Here is a 19,888-nt window from a genome sequence, read left to right as displayed (position 1 = left end):
TTTTATTTACGGATGGAAATTTTCCACGCGCATTTTTCATTCATTGAACAAAACGTAACACACAGGCTCAAAATTGCAAAAGCGAAAAAAACGTTCTTAAAATTCATTGTTTGGTGCGTCGTAGTTACGGCCATAAGAACTTCACTATTTTACGTTCGGAAGCTTTCGATAATGAATTTAGAACATAATTTAGAACGCTTTAATTATATTAGGAATAAAATGTCGTTGTTCACAAAATTAATTAGAAAGCGCTAATCGTGGAAATGACGTATACACGTTGCTTGAGAAATTCCAAATTCAATAAAACAGACGCATGCGCAGGTCGCATACTAGATTCTCTGTTCAGAAGTGTACTGTGAGTTTCGTTCAATAAATTCTACTTTTATCTTTCAAAACATGGCTTGTAAAGTACTCAGTAGAACGGTGATCTTGCCTCGTTTATTAAGCGAGAAATCAAACGCTGGACGGCGATTCGTTTCTTCAAACACTGGTGGAATTTCCAGTAAAATCAGTAAATCAACCACCATCCCTTTGGTAGTCGGAGCCACTATTGGAATAGGCAGTGCTCTGGGTGCAGCTCATGTAATGAAATATGTTACAAAAAATACCGTGTTTTCATTGAAACCAGCGCATTGCAGTGCAGCATTAAAGGTAAATCTTGATAGGAGATAAGAAAAAATGTAAGGAAACATACTTCCAAGAAGTGATTGTTGACAAACATTCTCAATATCAATAAGATGTCATTGGAGACAAGGACGAGCATTGATTGAAAACGAGATTTGATTTGATCACGTTGACATTATTTTAAAGGGAGGAACAGTACAAATTATACAGACACAGATTATACATATGCGCATGATATACCATGTTGCATAAATTCCATTGAAATCAATTTCACTGTGAAAAAATAGATGTCTAAAGAATTGAGGAAAGCTAATGATGATAAATTTATAGAGCATGCAAATATTTGCAAGCTTGTCACACCATTGATTATAACACACACATGTGAATCGAAGCCTTACCTTCCACATCAACCTTCCTACAGTTCTGCCTGTCGCACATCTTTACTTAAGCAACTTATTGCTAATTTTTCAGAAAGATGTAATTGCGGAAAGAACATTCATTATGATCAAACCCGATGGTGTTCAAAGAAGTTTGATCGGGGACATTATAAAGCGTTTTGAGCAAAAAGGATTCAAACTTGTCGCAATGAAATTTGTTCAGGTACATAATGATACTTGTAAGTGAGTTAGACCATTCCTAGGCTTCACTTGTCAAATTTGACTTTTGGTGTACCCTATACATGCCTTGGAGTTGACCAACTTAAAGATGAATGATATTTTAAAATCAGAGTATGTACGTAAGATTTATGTTGTTGGAAACACCACCTAAATATTATTGATGTATGTGCTAGGACTTTGAATGCATCACTTATTGGAAACTTGTAAGTACACCCAAGAAAATGCATGCCACACCATTGCACATTCTGAGGGGAGGAGTGCTCACTCAATGCAACTGATGTTTTTGGAGGTTTGTGTTGTGAGTAGGGCCTCATTGGTTTTGATAGATGTTTGCTTTCCCCTTTGGTAATGAAAATTACTAAATCTGGCCACACTGGTGTGTAGGGCTCCACTGGTTTTGACTGATGCTTAAATAATGTAGTGTGACCACATCCATACTGGATTCAACTTATGCTTTTTTGGAGGGGATTAAGAAGGGGCCCTCTGGTTTTGGCAGGTTTGGAAAAGGGCTAGTTTGAGTAGGGCCCCACTGGTTTTGACTGATGCTTGGGGGGGATGGGGTGTGTGATAAAGTTTCCAAGGGTTTTGGCTTGTGATTTGCCAATTACCATCATTAATTTTCTTTATTTCAAAGAGAAAAAAATGAGTTGTTTTACAGATAAAGCCATCAAAACATTAATGTTCTTAACATGTTGTGGTGACAATTTACCTCTTATTCAAACTCCTTCAGCCATAGCCATACAAGTGAGTGGGTACTCAAGTTTTATGTAATCATGCCATGGAATTATGAAAAGATTATGAACTGCTTGGTTATTTGTTGAACTGTCTATTTTTTGGGTAAAAATTTCCGTTTTTCTTGTAAAAATATCTAACAACGATGATATGAATAAAATATTTCTTTCTCTCGGCTTCTCCTCCCAATTATCTTCACAGTAAATCATCAGAATCTTGAATCTTTTGCATAGAATCTGCACAGAATCTGCATAGAATCTTTTGCACAGAATCTTGAATCTTTTACGCTTGACTCTGAAGATGACTAACGCTAAGGTTGTCGAAACGTCAATCATCATCAACACCAACAGCCCTTATCGGGACTCTACTAACCTCGACCATCTGCATCTACAAATATCTAACGATACTCCCGCGTGTAGAACTTCGTAAAAACATTTTAAACTTCGTGTAAAACTCACCCCAGTCACCACCACCCCACTTGAGACTGGCCCCTTCTGCTGACCTCAGTAACTGCATGCCTCTAATCCCACTATAGTTATTGTCATTTTCACCATGTGGCTTTTGATTACATTTGCAAATGATGTACAATTTTCAATCTTTCTTTAGCCTGATCAACAGCTTCTCAATAAACACTATGAAGACCTAAAGAACAAACCATTCTTTCATGGTCTTATCAATTACATGGTGTCTGGACCTGTTGTTGCCATGGTGAGAAAATTTCAAAATGATCAGTTTTTGCAGTACTGTCGTGAACTATTTTTGATAAATTGATACATTGTCATATTTTGAAGTACATTTTTGTATCGTGGTGTGTAAATTTTTTGAGAGGCATCAAAGCAATTAAAGTCATACACCCTTTAAGTTGATTTTTTAAATCTCAACAGTTGATTTTAGAAAGTTCTTGTTTCTGTTGAAGTGGAATTGTTGAAGCAGCTAGCATATGACATTCTTTTATTGTATGGTTCTATCAGAAAGTATTTTTTGTTTTAAAACATTAGATCAACTACCTGCCACTTTCAAACACATTTAGAGGATGGTTAGAGCTTGCCAGATGGAAATATGTCTACTGATGTTTTAAACTGAATATATAAAACAAACTTTTTATTACAGACATGTTTCGGCAAACTCATGCCATCATCAGTGTAATCGAATGTGTTACAGAATGTGATACTTCAATATATAAATAGAGATAAACGACTTACAGTTATTTGAGATGAGTACAGCATTACAAATATTTACAATTAATTAACATATGGGAGTTAGACGATACATTAAACGGAAGAAAAAATTAACATAAAATTATGTACGAACTAAAAATGGTATTAACGTGGTGAACTTGCTTATTGAGATCTAGTTTAAGTTTGTTAATGTGTAAGGCTTCTTTAATTCTAAGGGTGGAAGAATAATTGTCAGTTTCGATAATTGTAAAGCAGTTGTTGGTGTATTGGGATTTGCAGTTATGTGAGGAGAGAAGGTGTTTGAAGATGTGTGAGTATTTATCAGTGGAAATGTGTTCTTTCATCCTGGTCGAAATATGACGCATTGTTTCGCCAATACAATGTTGAGATTATTTCGGTTTTGAGACTACATACCAGTTTGACCTCCAACTATTACGTCTTTTAAGATTTGTCTCTTTCGTTCTTCAAGGTATGGGAAGGCAAGGGTGTTGTGAAGACTGGAAGAATTATGCTTGGAGAAACTGATCCTGTAAGAAGTTATACTCGTAGATTGAATCTTTCAGACATAGGTTTATGCCGGACTTTTGGGTTTTGGTTGATAAAAGGGCAAATATTGAAATTTCGTAAACACTTTATTTTTCAACAAATTAATTGTGTACAATGTCTACCATACTGTTACGTCACTGTTCAAGGACAACGGCAACTTGTAACTGTAATTCGTTATCGAAGAGTGACATGGCAGTGTATTGGTCCCAGGTTAATTAGTAGTTTAGTGCGCATTATACTTTGCATGTATTTCGATAATGTTTTGCGGCTTTTAGCCAAACCTTACAGCAATTGAACGTACAGTCCATAGACGTACTTAGGAAGATAGGTGGTGGGGTGTCATGTTCATACATGCACGATATAATGCATGGAAACAATGGATCATCTATCTTCCTACAGCCCTACAGTTTATTTTTATTTCCGTGAAAATAGTGCATTAATACATACCAGAGAAAGCTCACAATTAGTTGGCAGTGACGTAGCCAGTCCGAAAGTTTTAGTCATGCTATGAAAGTTTTAGAACATCATCATTATTCATTTCTTAATTATCATTAATGCAGGCGAAGTCTCTACCCGGTACGATCAGAGGTGATTATTGCATTCAAGTTGGAAGGTACGTTGTCATAATATCAGACTTTTATAAAAGTGCGTAATAGTAAACCAGAAGCTTTTTTTCTGTTTACCTGCGTTGTAGATGGTTTTCACTTTAATAAAGTTGATCAACATTATACCCAGACGCTAGTTTCACTATGTATCAACTTTTGAATACACGACAAAATTTTTCAGTTTTATTTAAGAAATAAAAAATGATTACTGTGTTTGCACAGGCTTATGCAAACCGAAGAAACCTTTGGGAGAACTCGAGAGCAGATCAGTGCAAGCCCGAGACCGAAGGTCGAGGGTTACACCTGCTCGAGGCTTACATAAGCCAGTGCAAACACGAAAAACATGTTTTATTTCTTTTATAAAATAACAGTAATATGAAACAGACAAATTTAAAGTAATTATTTAAGTTTTTCTTCTACAATATATTCATGATCGATTTGAAAATTCTCTATGACTGATTTATTGTTTTGATTGATTTCATTGGTTGAGCTTAGATCTGTTTTGCACAGGCTATTGCAAACACAGCTCTAGACCAATCAGCGCGCGCGTTTCATTGTGTTTATTTTATAAATTTTAACCACAGACATGTTTTGACTTAACTGTGAGTAATTTTCAGTATGAATGAATACGTTATTTACAATGTGGCTTATATAATACAGAAACATATATATATATTTTATACATACGAACCGTACGTCCTGTGTCCCAAGTGCAGGAGTCACCATTTTAATATGGTGATAGCCGGGAGGGCACATTGTATATACACTTTGTATATATATAATACATATATATAATATATATGATACAGAAACACGATAACAATTGAGGTGATGCTCATTCTCAATGAATAGATGATTTACAAAGGATTATAGAGATTAGTCACAAAGTGTGTATAGTGTGAAGCAGAAAATTTTCGGGAACACGTTGAAGGATTTGCAATCTTTCAGAAAGTTGACATCGATTTCAGCTTTGCGTTTCTTGGTTGTTAGTTTTTTGAAGCATCGAAAATCAGAGGTGGAGACTTTTCTGTTATATTTTTGTGCTAAGACGTGTATAATATTACCACATGAGAGGATGATGCTTAATGAACATTTTAAAAAGACGATAATAAGATCATATGGTATGTATTATACACGACTTTACACACAAATACAAAGTCTCGATCGCTGATTTTCGATCCTTTAAAAAACTAACAACCAATCAACGCAAAGCTGAAATTGATGTCAATTTTCTAAAAGACTGCGAGAATTTTTCAACTAGTTCCCGAAATTTATCTTCTTCCCACTATACACAATCTGTCAGTAGTCCCTATAATATTTTGTAAATTATCTATTCATTGAGATTGAGTATCAATCGCCTCACTTATGTTGTATTTCTATATTATATATCCCACTTTGTAAATAACGTATTCGTTCATACTAAAGATGACTTACAGCCGATGGTGTTCGAAACATGTCTGTGATTAAACGTATAAAACTGAAAATCTTATTTTCGTCTATTTAAAATGATTATTAAGTATCAACTTTTAAAAACTGAAGTGAATGTTTTATGTGAAAATAGGTTAAAGAAATGCTTCATAATTAGTTGCGAAATAGCATATAAATTTGACCTCCAAGGCATGCATGCGTGTGCTAAAACATGGTTATTTTACGAGCGATTTTTTAAATTCAGTGCGAACGCATCTCTGAATATTTGTCTCAAATTTGATTTTTGTTACTGATAGTTATGAAAAAGGAAGTTCCATTTTTTTATTGAAAAGAAATGTGCTCTTATACACGACATGGCATTTTTTGTACTAACTTCATTAACATGTATATTACGTAGATCGCACATATCGATAAAGGGGCTCTTATTGATATGTGCATGATAAGTTGTAGTAAAGGGCCAGTTATTTTAGTTTCATGAAAAGAGCTCGTTAGTCGTAAAATGACAGTTAACTTTCTAAAACTGTTTTGTCATATTTCTTTGCATTCTCAAGATATTGAAGTTTTGTAATGTCCGATTGCAGAGAAAGTGACGTCACATTGCGTAGTGAGTTGTTGCAAATTCATAAATATCCTTTAGTTTCCTGCGAGCGTTTGGATAAAATAACTATGCAGGATTTTCTGCCATTAGCACTTTACAACGATAAGAACTTTGTCTGGTTGATATAACGTTATCAGCAACTTTTATTAATAATTCAAATTCTCATTTTGCGATGAGACGTCACTTTCCTATTTAAATGGTCATAACAAAACTTTGATGTCTTGTTAATGCAAAGATATATGACTCAACTGTTTCAAAATTTCTTTTCAAAATAACTGTAATTTTGAAATACAAATTTTTCGTTGTACTGGTCCCTAAATTCCTTTGAAATCTAATATTTTCTGCGGATTATAACATGCATATCGTCACGTCACTAACTTTCTTGCCTAAGTCATATTTCTTCAATTCGGGCATTTTGACCTAAAACTACCATTTTGCCCACTGGTGTGTTCTGTATTTATTACCGAAGTCTGTTGACCAATCAAAAAACGACTCAATAAACGTTCAATAAAAATTTTGATTGTATTTAAAATAATCTTAATTCCTTTCTCCTTTTCTAAAAACTCCCACAAATGACTTAACTAAAAAAGTTAGTGTAAGGTGGCGATCTATGAATATTAGTCCCCCCCCCCTCTCCCATCAATCATCGATAGCACTACAGCCCTGCGCGCACCGCAAAATACGTTTGAACTTTAAAGGCGAAACGTTGGCCGCCATATTGAACAGTCAGAAATAGCGAAGTTGACACAATGTATATTTACCTTTTAATGGGCAATTTTTTTCTTTCAATGAGTATTATTTTGTTTCCCAATTGTTGCAAATTTGCATTGGCGTCCATTGAAGGGTTTTAATTGATTGTTGTGGAAAAGTTTGCATAGAAGTGCACATTTTATTTGTAACGTTTTGAGGTGTTGCATCCATTTGTGGCGATAGAAGTGGACATTTTATTTGCGTGCATTTGTCACGTTTAAAATGCGAAAAGCCAAGTGGTTTGAATTTTGTCATTATTGATCGACAGTTCATGTTAAGAACATATGAGGAAGGCTCTAGTTCAAATCACTATTCAATGATATCGTTGCAAAAATTATTTCGTTTTTACAAGTTACTCATGCGATTGGGACTGTTTAATATGGCGCTGCAACCAATTAGATGGCTTTAAAATTTAGCATTACACATACAAGGAATGTGCGATCCTATATGCATATCAATGTTTAACATCTAGTTCCAGTTCTAACCCTAAACAATTACCCTAACAATATATTTAAATCATCTAAGTCAAGCAATCTGATAACTTCAGAGATTCTAAACTGCCCAAATTTCCTTTCTATGCTAGAAATATAATTCATGGCAGTGATTCAGTCGAAAGCGCGAAAACGGAAATTAACTTATGGTTCAAACCGAGTGAATTGACTGACTGGAAGCAAGAGATGAATTGTTGGATTAACGAGGGAAATTAATGAAACTCTGTTAGTTTGGATGATTAAAATATTAGAATTACAGATTAATGAATGTGTATGTGCTCATGCATCTACAATCTTTGCAGAACTGTTTCTATTCGATTGAAAATGAAGTTAGGCAACACATTTTCACCAATAAATAGAAGAACAGAGAAGTAAGCAAGTTATTTTATTTCATCTGCGCATTCGGTATTGTACATGATAACAATTTTAATAAAAGTAATATTTATAAGATTTATAAAGAAAACAAACTGAAAACCCTCGCTACTATTTTAAAAACCACCAAAAATATGTTATCGAATATCATCGACACATGCAAACAAAGAAATTGCGCTACATTTTATACAGTAGGGACGATATCAGGAGACGATATAATCCTGAAGCCATAATAAGACATAAACAACAGGTTGCTTACGTGCGACACAAAGTTCATGACATATTAAACCAAACCAGAGCATTTGTTTCATGTACGTTTAGCGACTGAGGATTTGACTGACATGTTTCCGTATCTCTCTCGGACAAAAAAACCTATTTTTTTGTCTATCTTTTTGTCTACTTCTTAGTCTACTCTTTTTTTATTTTTTATATTTCATCATTATGTCTGCTTTAGAGGTGCACTTTTGTGCATGTCTACCTTTTTGTCTACCTTTGTGTCTACCTTTGTGTTCAGCTTAGCATGTATCTTTGTGTCTAAATTTGTGTCTACCTTTTCTCTATCTTTATGTCGACCTATGTGTCCACCATTGTCTCTGCCTTTGTGTCGACCTTTGTATATTTTCTGTCTACAATTTTGTCAACCGTTTTGTCTACATTTTTGTTTATCTTTGTGTCTATCTTGTAGTTTGTACTTTTTTTGTGTCTAAATTTGTGTCTACTTTTTGTTTGCTTTTTGATTATTTGTTTTGTCCACGTATTTGTCTACGTTTTGTCCATCTTCCTGTTTACCTTTTTGTCTATCTTTTTGTCTATACCTTTGTATCTACCTTTGTGTGTATCTGCCGTTGTGTCTACCTTTGCGTCCTTTGTTTGCTTTTTTGTTAACATTTTGTTAACCGTTAACGTTTTCCATTCACGACAAGATTGAAATTTTTCTGCTGTGGAAATATGAAGGGTAAGCTCAAGCCAATTCTACAGTCGAGGAGAATGAAATGTGGAGGCAAGGCGTGCAATAGCTTTAATATTGATGAGAGATATTTAGAACTATATGTTCTTGATCTCTTCATTCGAGGAAAATACGTTAGTAAATGTCCCTATAGTAACAACGACAATTAAGTGTAAACACGACATTTAAAATAGTCCTTATTTCATGAGAGACTACATGAACGACGTTTGAGAAAGTGTAAACACAACATTTAGAAGAGTAAACTATGTTAACCGTCAGGGCAGTCTTTAGAACGTTTTGTGTGTTGGGAGGAGGGAAAAATGAGCATTGATATATTCAGTTCTGCCCGACTGATTTCTCTTAAAAGCGAATTGGCAATCCCAGAGGACTGATGACGTAGGATGATAGCACACACATTACACATTTGAGGGACGAAACTCGAAATGCTAAACATTTTCAGTTCCTTCAAAGTACTTTATTATTCAATTTGATCCATTCCTTTGAGTGCATCAAAATATCTAAGGATCGCCTCTTTATAAATTGTTTTGTGCGTCATGTGCATTCAGTGGCGGCGGAAAGTGGAGGCTAAGGTGGCTGTAGCCCCCTTCCCAATAATTCAGATTCGGACTAGATTCAGATTCGTTCACACATTTTCACTCAAAGGACTATAGTTCACACATTTTCACTCATAGGACTATAGTTCACACATTTTCACTCATAGGACTATAGTTCACGCATTTTCATTCAAAGACTATAGTTCACACATTTTCACTCAAAGGACTATAGTTCACACATTTTCACTCATAGGACTATAGTTCACGCATTTTCATTCAAAGACTATAGTTCACACATTTTCATGCAAAAGACTATAGTTTACACATTTAGACACAAAAGAGTATAATTCACACATTTTAGGCGAAAGACAATAATTTGCGCATTTTCACTTAATAGACTATAGTTCACGCATTTTTATGCAAAATACTATAGTTCACGTATTGTCACGCATTTTTATGCAAAATACTATAGTTCACGTATTGTCACACATTTTTATGCAAAAGACCATAACTAGTTCAAGTATTTTCACTCAAAATACTATAATTCACGCATTTTCAGGCAAAAGACTTTAATTCACGCATTTTCAATTAGCTAAATAACTACAGTTCACGCATTTTCATGCAAAAGACTATATTTCACGAGTTTCCACGCAACAGGCTGTAATTCACACATTTTCTCAAAAAAGACTATAGTTGACACATTTTCACAACAAAACTGATGTAATCATGTAATCAAATAATCATATAATCATGGAGTCATATAACTATGTAATCATTTAATATTTTAATCAAAAAATCATGAAGTAATATAATCAAGTAATTAGGTAATTTAGCTATGTAATCATTATGTAGTCATCTAATCAAGTAAGCATTTAGTTATGCAATGATGTAATCATGTAGTCGTATAGTTATGTAATGATTTAAATAATTTAATCAAGAAATCATGTAATCACGTAGTAATGTAATTATGTAATCATTTAATCATTAAATAAAGAAATCATGTAATCTTGTAGTCGTAATCATGTGATCATTTAAAGTGTTTATGAAATTATTTAAGGTTTGTTAAAAAACGTTGCAAAAGAAACTTTTTGATGTTGTGAGTGCAATCAATCATTTTATTTTTTTGAAAACCAGTTATAGAAAACCAGTGACGGAACACACTCATAATTTGTTGGATCCAGGTCCCGGAAATAATTTTCCTCCATCGAGTAGGTTTAATTTGCTCAAAAGAGCATTTTATCGGGTTAAATGATACAAAAACATATGCTCACCGTTTTCAGCGCTGTTTAACACTATTTAAAACATTGGTTTGACTAATAAAAAAAATTATCGTAAAATCATTTCATAAACACCTTAATCACTTATTCAAGAATTCACTCAATTGTAGTAATTATGTAATCATTTACTTTAATCAATTTTCTTAATGAGCTTCCTACTTACTCCAACTTTTATATAAGCAACACGCCACTTCATTCACATCTCACTTAATCAACATTTTACTTTGTCCACACCCTATATATAGTGTACACCCTTAACCTACACCCTATTTAAATTCATGCAACAAGTTTTTGCTGACTCAACCAAGAATTGAACCTAGCATCACAATGTTGAAAGACTGCCTACATTACCACTCAAGAGTCCATGGATACCTTTAATTTCTCATTTCATAAAATCATGTGAGGATTATTTCCTTCTTATACGGACAGTGTTAATATTTGCAGCAAAATTAGATATTTTATAAATTTTTTTATTTCCTCCCATCTTCCCGTTGATTGTTTGATAAACTTTCAAATCATCAGCGACTGTTCTTACCGTCTCTTTATCCATTTTTACAGATATACTTCTATAGCTTCTTCTCTCTTAGCTAATAATTTAATTTCCAAATCAAATGCACCTTTATTAAGGTGTTGGCCTAAATGTCTAAAATCAAAAGCACAAAATGTTAATATATCAATTATACGATCCTTGCACGTTATCAAATTATATTATATTAAACAAACGCATCAGTGCTACACTGGTGTTCCTACCAATCTAATAAAGATTTTTTGACGCACAAAAACCTACTGGAGAGATGAGGACAGGATAGGCAAGAACAAGAGAGAAGAAAGGACAGGCCAAAAGATGAGAAAAGAGCCAACAAGAGGAGACAAGAGGCAAGGAGAAGACAGTAGAGAAAAAGAGAAGACAGGAGAATAGAGACAGGCAAAAAAGAGTTGACAGGAAAAGACAAACAAGGAGAAAGGAGAAGAGGAAAGGAGAAGACAAGAGTGCAAAGAAGAGTAAAGAAGAGGCAAAGTGAAAAGAAGAGAGGAAAGAGATGAGAGAAAAGGCAAGGAAGGGATAAGACAGCCAAAGAGATGGACTCCACCCCACCCCTCATTGTAATCGATAAAACAGTAAAATCATTAATACACGGATAAAAGATACTGTTTCATATATGCTTGTTAGGACTCGCGATAATGGGTTAAATAAACCCATTCAATAAAGATGGTCATATTGTCATATCTACAAAAGTAAGAGCTGAAGTTACCGATGAATCTACGTGCAATTCGAAATTGAATTGCTCAGCGCAGTTTTAAAACAAATGTGACTTTAAACCAAAAAGCGAATACGTTGTGGTCTTTAAAATAAGAGGCACGTATGATTGATTATTTTAAAATGTGATTTATTATGCCTCACGTGATTGCAAAACTGTTTTAAAATCGAGGAAGCTGCACGTATGTCGGGCCTATTATCAACTCGGTTCCAGGAATCGGACTCAATTCCTGATTGCCTTAGCGACTTTGCACTGTTGTGAATACAGAAGGTTGTGTATTAAGAAACATAAATAATGCCTAAATTTTTTTGTGTGAAGCATGAATCTACAGCGAATGAAATGTAATCAATTGTTTCATTTGTTTGAAAAATCCCAACCTCAAAATGAATTATATTGTCGTCGTTTGTGACACGAGTTCTTTGTAATCGGGTTCTACTCCCTCCTTCTGCCCGCACGGTTTCAGCAAAAGTTCTCCACCAATGCCCGACAAGGGTTTGCTGTGGTGAAATTTTACCAAGTCATTGAGTGACGCGTGAGCTATTTGATTGTGACCGAAAAATTGATAAGAATTGTCACTTGTATCAACAAGAAAGTGTTTGCAGCGATCCAAACTACGATAAGATATTGTGTAGCCCCAAACTCGCTCGCTGACACGAACCAGAAATGATCCAACGGGTTCTTCTTCCAGCAGGCTCTCTGCTTCTTGTCTTGTTATAAGACCTGTTGACAAATGACTAGGCTCTAGTTGCAACATAAACTGTAAAATAAGCGTCATTATAATCCCTTTAATATCAGTAAGAAAAAGCAGTTTTGATCGTGATTCGTGACAAGTTGACCGTTTTCATACAGCTAAGGCCTCAAACACACTAAGCAGTCGCACTGCTCGCGCGACTGAAGCGGCAAGACACGGGGAGTTGTCTGTGACCATTATTAAACACTCTTTAGAGCGAGGAAAGACTGTGATAGCGACAAACAAAGAAAAATTGAGGAGACAACATGGAGCGGTCGTGACAAAAAATAATTATCTTTAGCAAATTAAAAGAAATTAAGCGTAAAATACGAGCAAATGAAACACCACGTGTTGAAGCGAGGAGACAAAAAAAATTTCATCCCCGTTTAGTAATAGTAGATTTAATGAAGCTACTATTCTGGGTAGCTCATCATTGAGAAGTGATGATACAAAACTGTACGAATATGTATAGATTAACGCTTCTTTGATACTCCACATTTTGAATCTCGGTAATTTTATAATAATAATTCAAAGTAAATCAGTGACAACATGTTGGACTTTAAAGCAATCAGCTAAGGCGACTGTTTCTACTTACGTAGTAACCACGCAAAAAGATAGTAAGGGTAGCGCAACTGAAGCGACTGCCTAGTGTGTTTCAGGTTCAATGGTTGGTCAAAAGCAGTCATCTGAAAGGAAAAGGGTACATCAAGTGCACTATTTAAGAAGATTTTGTCCCATTGAAAAGCACACCAAAATTTGCAAGCAAAGATTGATCACATGATTTGAAATCTTAAACCGGCAATGGATTTACGGAGTGCTCACTTCCAATTGGTGCACACCTCTCCTACATTTGGCAAAGAGGTTTGTGTGTGTGTGTGTGTGTGGAGGACGTGTGGAGGGCTCGCTGCAGATTGCTGCACACCTCTCCTACATTTGGCAAGGGGGTCTGTGTGTGTGCAGGATGCAAATTTCCCTACAAAAATACACCAAGCAACTTTCAAAAATATATCTCCCAAGTTCTAATCCAAACTACAGCACACACACAGACCCTCATAAAATCACCCCCGATCCCCAGATCCATCCCTGTCTAAAGTTATCTACAGAACATATTTATTACTTTCACAATATATTTCCCCACAATACATACCGTGAAACCAAGGTAAAGGAACATCGTCCTTAAAACCAGAACCCTTACTCATCTCGACTTCCTGCCACCACTCAATGATCTGCTGTCGACTGCTGGGACGATCTGTTCTCTTTTGTTGACCTATTACATCGCCATTGTTTATTGGCGGAGGAGGAGCGGGTCCAAGAGGTGGATTCCTATACGGACAAGCACAAGAAATACATTAACACATTGTCATAAGCTGATTTCAATCGCGGATCGTTATCGCACACAGATTAGGCGGACTAAGGAATATGAGAGCACTCCTTAAAGTAAAGCTTTGAACCCGGGATTATCGTTACATGGTTAACAAACACGGCTAACAAATACGGCTATATATATAACAAATACGGCTAGGCAGACGTTTACTCCTCATTGGACTCTGAAGATGACTACCGCTAAGGTTATCGAAACGTCAGTCAAATTCAATAACAACAGTCCTTCTCAGGACTCTACTAACCTAGACGATCTACATCCACAAACATAGAACACACCTTATTGGCATAAATTAGTTGTCCCACACTGTGCAACTGACATGCACCCGTGATCTAAAAGCTACCTCACACTCACACTCACACTCACACAGAAATCACGCTCCCAGCAATTAATAGCAAACTCATTTCTTCATCAATGGTAAGATTTTTGCTAAAATATTGCAAATCAAGATATCAGTAATTTGAAAATACCGTGTATGAATAGTACACGGTGACTTAGCAACTGTTAATTGCATGTGTTAAACTTTACTCCATGGATTTGGACATTTGAACGATAAACCAATCTTATCTGTCCAATGATAACTTGCTTTAAATTCTGGACGATTTGATTATTTTTGTGTAGTGCGATCAGTCAGAAGCCCTTAGTCAGACTGCAAGCAATGCAAACCAAAGTTATACAATCATCATAAAAGTGGTCATTGACGAAATTTGAAAAACAACTAGTGCAGCCCAATCTAAGCTGAATCAGTTATAGGAAAATTAAAAATTTGTTTCACACTATTATTATTTTCCTAAAAGAAATAAAAGATGTTTTTCGTTTTTTCACTGGTTTATTCAAACCTCGGAGATGTTTGAGAAAACTCTCGAGCAGGTGCACAAAATGTTTCTTTTAATCGGCAGTGTGATAAGAACAGAATGAAAACATCCACCCTCGGGCCAAAATACTATTCCACTCATTGGGTTCAAAATACTAAAAAAAAGTTGAAAAAAACATTTTTTTTATTTTCATTTGTTTCGTTCAAAACCTTAGCAGCAGCATAAGCAAAAGTTCGTTTTCTTGAGTTCGCTTTTAAGTTGGACAACATTATCTTATTGCTATGTACTTCCCAATTCATATCTTTCTGAAGTAGATAAATTAAACATATCCGAAATAGTTTAAGGGCATTGATAGCTATGAAAGAGCTTTCGACATAATTTACTTGTTATTTTTTTCATCTCATGCTTAATATTTTTCCAATTTAATATAATATCAGTCAATTAAAGGGACTTGTGCTCGATTGTCCAAGTTAAATCTCCGGATAGTATTTATCCATTTGGGAATGCGTTGAATTCGTTTTGCTAATTTGAAAATCAACTTTACTAATGACGAGACGCGATTACTTTGTTACAATGAATTGTGACGTCAAAACCATTTTTCGTTAATTGTAACACAATTTAAGTAAGATCGAAGTTGTTTCGAAACGTCGCAAATAAAATTATATAAATTTTATTCATTTTTATATTGTTTTTTTTATCAACTTGCTACTCAAACATGTTTCATGCATGATACGACGTATGAAACGTTCAATCAGGTAGAGATTGGATTTCTTGCTCACCTTTTTGGAATTGAAGGTGGAGAGCGTTCTGGCTTTGGCGGTTTGATTGAACGCACGGGAATAGTCGTTCCCGTTGCACTGATAAGTTCAGGAGACGAAATTGTTGGACGTCCTTTCTTCTGTACATTAGTTTGACTTTCAGCTGGTACTCTTGGCTCAATACGATGTACCCTCGACTTACTTAGCGACAGCCGTCGATATAGACCGCTAGCAACTTCAATGAAGCCCTGTTTCTGAAGTTCTTTAACTTCTTCTTCGCGCCTTTTTACCTCTTTTCTTGCTCTACTGACTGAAGTTCGCCGTTCCGACTCGGCCTCCTTCGCTTTTCGTTCCCGTTCCATCCAAGCTTCGTGATCTTTCTTTCTTGCTTCCTCTTCCTTTTTCCTTTCTTCGTCCTTTTGCTGAAATGACAGAGGCATTTAAAAAATCGGCAGTTGACAAGACTCACTTTATATCAAGAGACATAGAGTCAGATGAATAGGAATATTATATCTACCTTTTTCATCTTTAGATACAATTCCCTGGTTCGCTTGTCCTGTAATTCCTTCAGCTCCCTTTCTTTCATTGCCATTTTATGTTTCTCTTCTTCTTCCAATCTCTTTAATTCTGCCAGCCTTTCTTCCTCTTCTCTCGTCTGTCTTTGCAACTCCTCCAAACGTTTTATTTCTCTTTCCTTTTGTTTCTCTTCTTGTTGTTTTTGTTCTTGTTGCTGCAAAAGTTTCTTCTTTTCAGTCTGTCGCCTTTCCTCTGCTTCCCTTTCCTTGCGTTCCTTTTCTAACGTCTCTTGCATTAATTTTTCCTTTTCTAGCTTTTCCTCCTTCAACTTTGCGGCCTCCATTTGCTGTTGTTTTTCTTTTAATCGTTTTAGTTCGTCACGTGTTCTTTTTTCGTTGCTTTCCTTTTCCTTTGAGCTTCTCCGATTCTTAATTTGAAGACGCTCATTCTCATTCAGTTTTATAACAAATTTGTTCTTTGTCTAAGAAAAGAAATTATTGTAACTACGCAGACATACCTAGCTCAGCATGCGGCATAATATTCTATTCAGTTGAGTTTTTGATGCATTTTTGATAAAACTCACTAAAACTTTGCATTGCAAGTTCTTCTGGTAAATCTTGCCTTTAAACAATTCATAAGATACCTGGTCATTTGTTTGCTTAATCATTGATTTGTTAGTTTTCAACAACTTCTCCTTCTCTGCATGTTCCTTTTCAAGTTTTTCCTCTTCTTCTTTCAACTTTTTTGCCCTTAGCTCGATGGCAGCAAGTTCTTTAGCGCGCAATTCTGCCGCCTCTTTTTCAGCCAATTCCCTTGCTTTTCTCTCAACCTCTTTGTCGTCAAGTGCATCAAAATCTTAACACATAAGCAAAGCTAGATTCATGCAACATTTTATGAAAAATTGTTCGTTAGATTATTAAAATCCTTTGTTCCCAATTAATGTGTGTAGTTTTCTTAGAAATCATCAGAATCTGCAAGTCACATCATAATATGCACTTAAATTTACAATTCATATCAATAATATATCTCCAACAGAAAGGGGAAAATCACTATGACATTTAAACAAAGGCATTATTCATATCACTGATCTCTTAAAAATCATTCCTTGTTTGAGGTGGATTTTATGTTTGAGGTAATATTTTGTTTAGGTAGGTCTAGTGGACTTGCTAAAAAATATCTGATATTTCTCATAACATAGAAAATTAAAAATGGCAAACTTTTTTCTTTTTCACTCTCAAATGCTCCAATGTCACTCTCTCCAAGAACCCAAGTCCATGGATTGCCATCTGCTCCAAGCAAATAATGAACATTGGCTCCCTTTTCTACAAAAAATACATATATATTAACATGAAAACACTAAAATAAAACAGCTTAGTCATTTGTTCATACTATTGGTCGGTTTGGTTCTTTTGATGGTTGTTTCATTTTCTTGACATTCCACTCTTTCCATCGTCGAACTTGTTCCTCTCTCATTTTGATAAAGAGAACGTTCTTTTGCTCTTGGAGAGCTCAGCTAGAAGGTCTGGGTGAATGTACATGTCTTTCAAGATTTGTTGAAGCATTTTGACTGATTTCAACCCCAATGGTAGGTGCCTTTGTAAGAAATGATATAGATCAATTTTAATATCAAGTATTTCCTCAACACAAATAGACAAAAATACATAAGTATCACTTACCAAAAACATTCAGTTGCAAATTTGGTGTGGCAAATTGTAATATAGTATTGTATGTTCTTTATGACAAGTACTTCAAGTAGTAAAATGCAATTCCAATTATGTAGAGCATAGTGAAATAAATGATTAAAGTCAAACAGCCGCAAATTAACCGATCAATCATCACCAATTGAATAAAGCCTGTAACATGAAATGAAAATCTTTTACCAAGGAGTAAAATAATATTTTTAATATTCAATTTAAACAATTAATTAGCAACACTTTTCTCATGGGATCATATTACATACATCAGGGATGGCAGAGGATCAATAATTGTAGGGGCTAATATTCATATATGCATGATATGCCCTATTATGCTCTTCTAAAATTCATTGTTTTCTACAGATTGTAGCACGCATATATGAATATGAGCTCCCCCCAAACTAACAATCTTCTGTGATCCATCATCCTTTCATATGTCATAAACTCTTTCCAACAGCTATTAATTTAAACACAATGCAATCAAATTTGGAATTAATTATGTGGTTGCATACATCTGGATTAACATGTAAATATGAAATCAATAACATATAAACAGGGCCATAACTAGATCATTAATTGGGGGTATTTAATCATATATTCATTTGTGTGCACTAAATTTTTATACAGTGAATTGGCTTTCTAAAGAAACCAGTTGGGCACAACTGAATATATGAATACTGACACCCCTACCCCCAACTAGCATTCTAGCTACGGCCATGCATGTAAAACTAGGACATTTACCAAGTACAGGTATCATTAACATAATTTCCCATATTATTACAACCCCTTTTCATTTTAGTGCCTCCTTTATTCAGTCTATTTACAATACAATGATTCCATATGTATTTAATCAAATGATATAAGCCAATGCAAATATTTCAAATATTATGAAATTGAGATTTTTAGCAATTAAAGGGCAAAGATTGAATGTATGTTTCATATTATTCAATCAATTTTGAGCTCCCACAAATGAAAAGTCAACCTCTCATTTGTACATTGTGGCTACTAATGTACTCAATCATTTTTATATTTTACAATGATCATCCCATAAACCTTAATACTTCAGTTGGTTAGACATTTCAAAGCATGCTATTAGTAATTAGATGAAGTCAATTATTAGAAGAAAAAAAGTCCGAATTCTTTGAGCATAACAAGAAGTTCGATCATTACAGTCATTTAAAAGTTAACAACGTTTCATACGTATAAACAATCAAACTTAGTTTGGGCATTTCCATGCTGACAGGTGGCAATTATTATCACTGCTTCTAGTCGGCTATGTTAAGACCAAAGACATTGGGCTTACAAAATTGCATAATGACTTTCTTTTCGAAATTCGACGTTGTATAGATGAGAATTGTCGGTATGTTTTTACTTTGAAATTTTCACGTCATAAATTCATCAACGAAAAGACGCTGCACCCCTACCTCAACCTTTTCACATCTCGTTACAACGAAATTTAGTGATTATAATAATCGAACCCCTAAGCATTTGGTGACTTTCGATCGTATATGACTATTTTTTGTTGACAAAATTCATCAGGTGCATGTCTATGTACAATTTAAATGAGATGCCAAGAATAATTTTGAATGAGGAAGACAGAAACAAATTTCCTTGATAAAATATTTACACTGAATCAATTGGTAATATTATAATAAATAGACCATCAAACGAGAAGATAATCATGATCGTTTATTAATCATGTCAATCTTCAACACCATTTCAAGACACTGTCAAAGCTCACCTTCATTGATAAAATGAAAACCGATTCATTTCTGGACCACCAGCCACCAAATAAAACCTCCCACTATGATATTCAAAAGAAATTTTCTGGCAATTATTCGCATAGAATGAATTTGAAGTGATATGTCATATGTGTTTAGAATTTAGAATCATAAACTTTCAACAGGAAGTCAGGATGGGCACTTCCTTTTACACAATCTACTGGTCTATTAACGAAACTGGATTAATTATGTTTCATGTTTAAATTTCCTTTTCTCGCAGTGCTATGTTGTGTTTA

At 34.8% G+C, this 19,888-nt stretch overlaps 2 protein-coding genes across 4 annotated transcripts; one reads left to right on the top strand and one right to left on the bottom strand.

Annotated features, from left to right (window-relative positions):
- Positions 1 to 318: 318 nt before the first annotated feature.
- On the top strand, positions 319 to 7,944 carry LOC124445866 (nucleoside diphosphate kinase A-like). 2 transcript variants are annotated; one of them, XM_046996660.1, is made up of 6 exons: positions 320 to 651; positions 1,096 to 1,224; positions 2,580 to 2,681; positions 3,621 to 3,680; positions 4,258 to 4,310; positions 7,662 to 7,944. In XM_046996660.1, exons 1-6 carry the CDS (start codon positions 397 to 399, stop codon positions 7,783 to 7,785), a joined length of 723 nt encoding a protein of 240 aa, XP_046852616.1. In that variant the 5' UTR covers positions 320 to 396; the 3' UTR covers positions 7,786 to 7,944. The 2 variants fall into 2 exon arrangements, with proteins under 2 accessions (XP_046852617.1, XP_046852616.1); XM_046996661.1 differs by lacking the exon at positions 3,621 to 3,680 and having other exon boundaries at positions 319 to 651.
- Positions 7,945 to 10,831: 2,887 nt separating this feature from the next.
- LOC124445862 (SH2 domain-containing protein 4A-like) lies at positions 10,832 to 19,762 on the bottom strand. Of its 2 annotated transcripts, XM_046996650.1 has the most exons (10): positions 19,613 to 19,762; positions 17,854 to 18,030; positions 17,567 to 17,770; positions 17,395 to 17,499; positions 16,821 to 17,032; positions 16,179 to 16,658; positions 15,683 to 16,083; positions 13,855 to 14,030; positions 12,355 to 12,697; positions 10,832 to 11,361 (listed from the first exon to the last, which is right to left on the bottom strand). In XM_046996650.1, the coding sequence occupies exons 3-9, from the start codon at positions 17,625 to 17,627 to the stop codon at positions 12,366 to 12,368; spliced, it is 1,767 nt and encodes a 588-aa protein (XP_046852606.1). In that variant the 5' UTR covers positions 17,628 to 17,770; positions 17,854 to 18,030; positions 19,613 to 19,762; the 3' UTR covers positions 10,832 to 11,361; positions 12,355 to 12,365. The 2 variants fall into 2 exon arrangements, with proteins under 2 accessions (XP_046852606.1, XP_046852605.1); XM_046996649.1 differs by lacking the exon at positions 10,832 to 11,361 and having other exon boundaries at positions 12,090 to 12,697.
- Between the last annotated feature and the right edge of the window lie 126 nt (positions 19,763 to 19,888).

This window comes from Xenia sp. Carnegie-2017, unplaced genomic scaffold (genome assembly GCF_021976095.1).
Source record: "Xenia sp. Carnegie-2017 unplaced genomic scaffold, XeniaSp_v1 HiC_scaffold_22, whole genome shotgun sequence".
Classification (NCBI taxonomy): domain Eukaryota; kingdom Metazoa; phylum Cnidaria; class Anthozoa; order Malacalcyonacea; family Xeniidae; genus Xenia; species Xenia sp. Carnegie-2017.
Note: the sequence above shows the minus strand (reverse complement) of the source record. Positions and strands in the feature narration are given on the sequence as shown.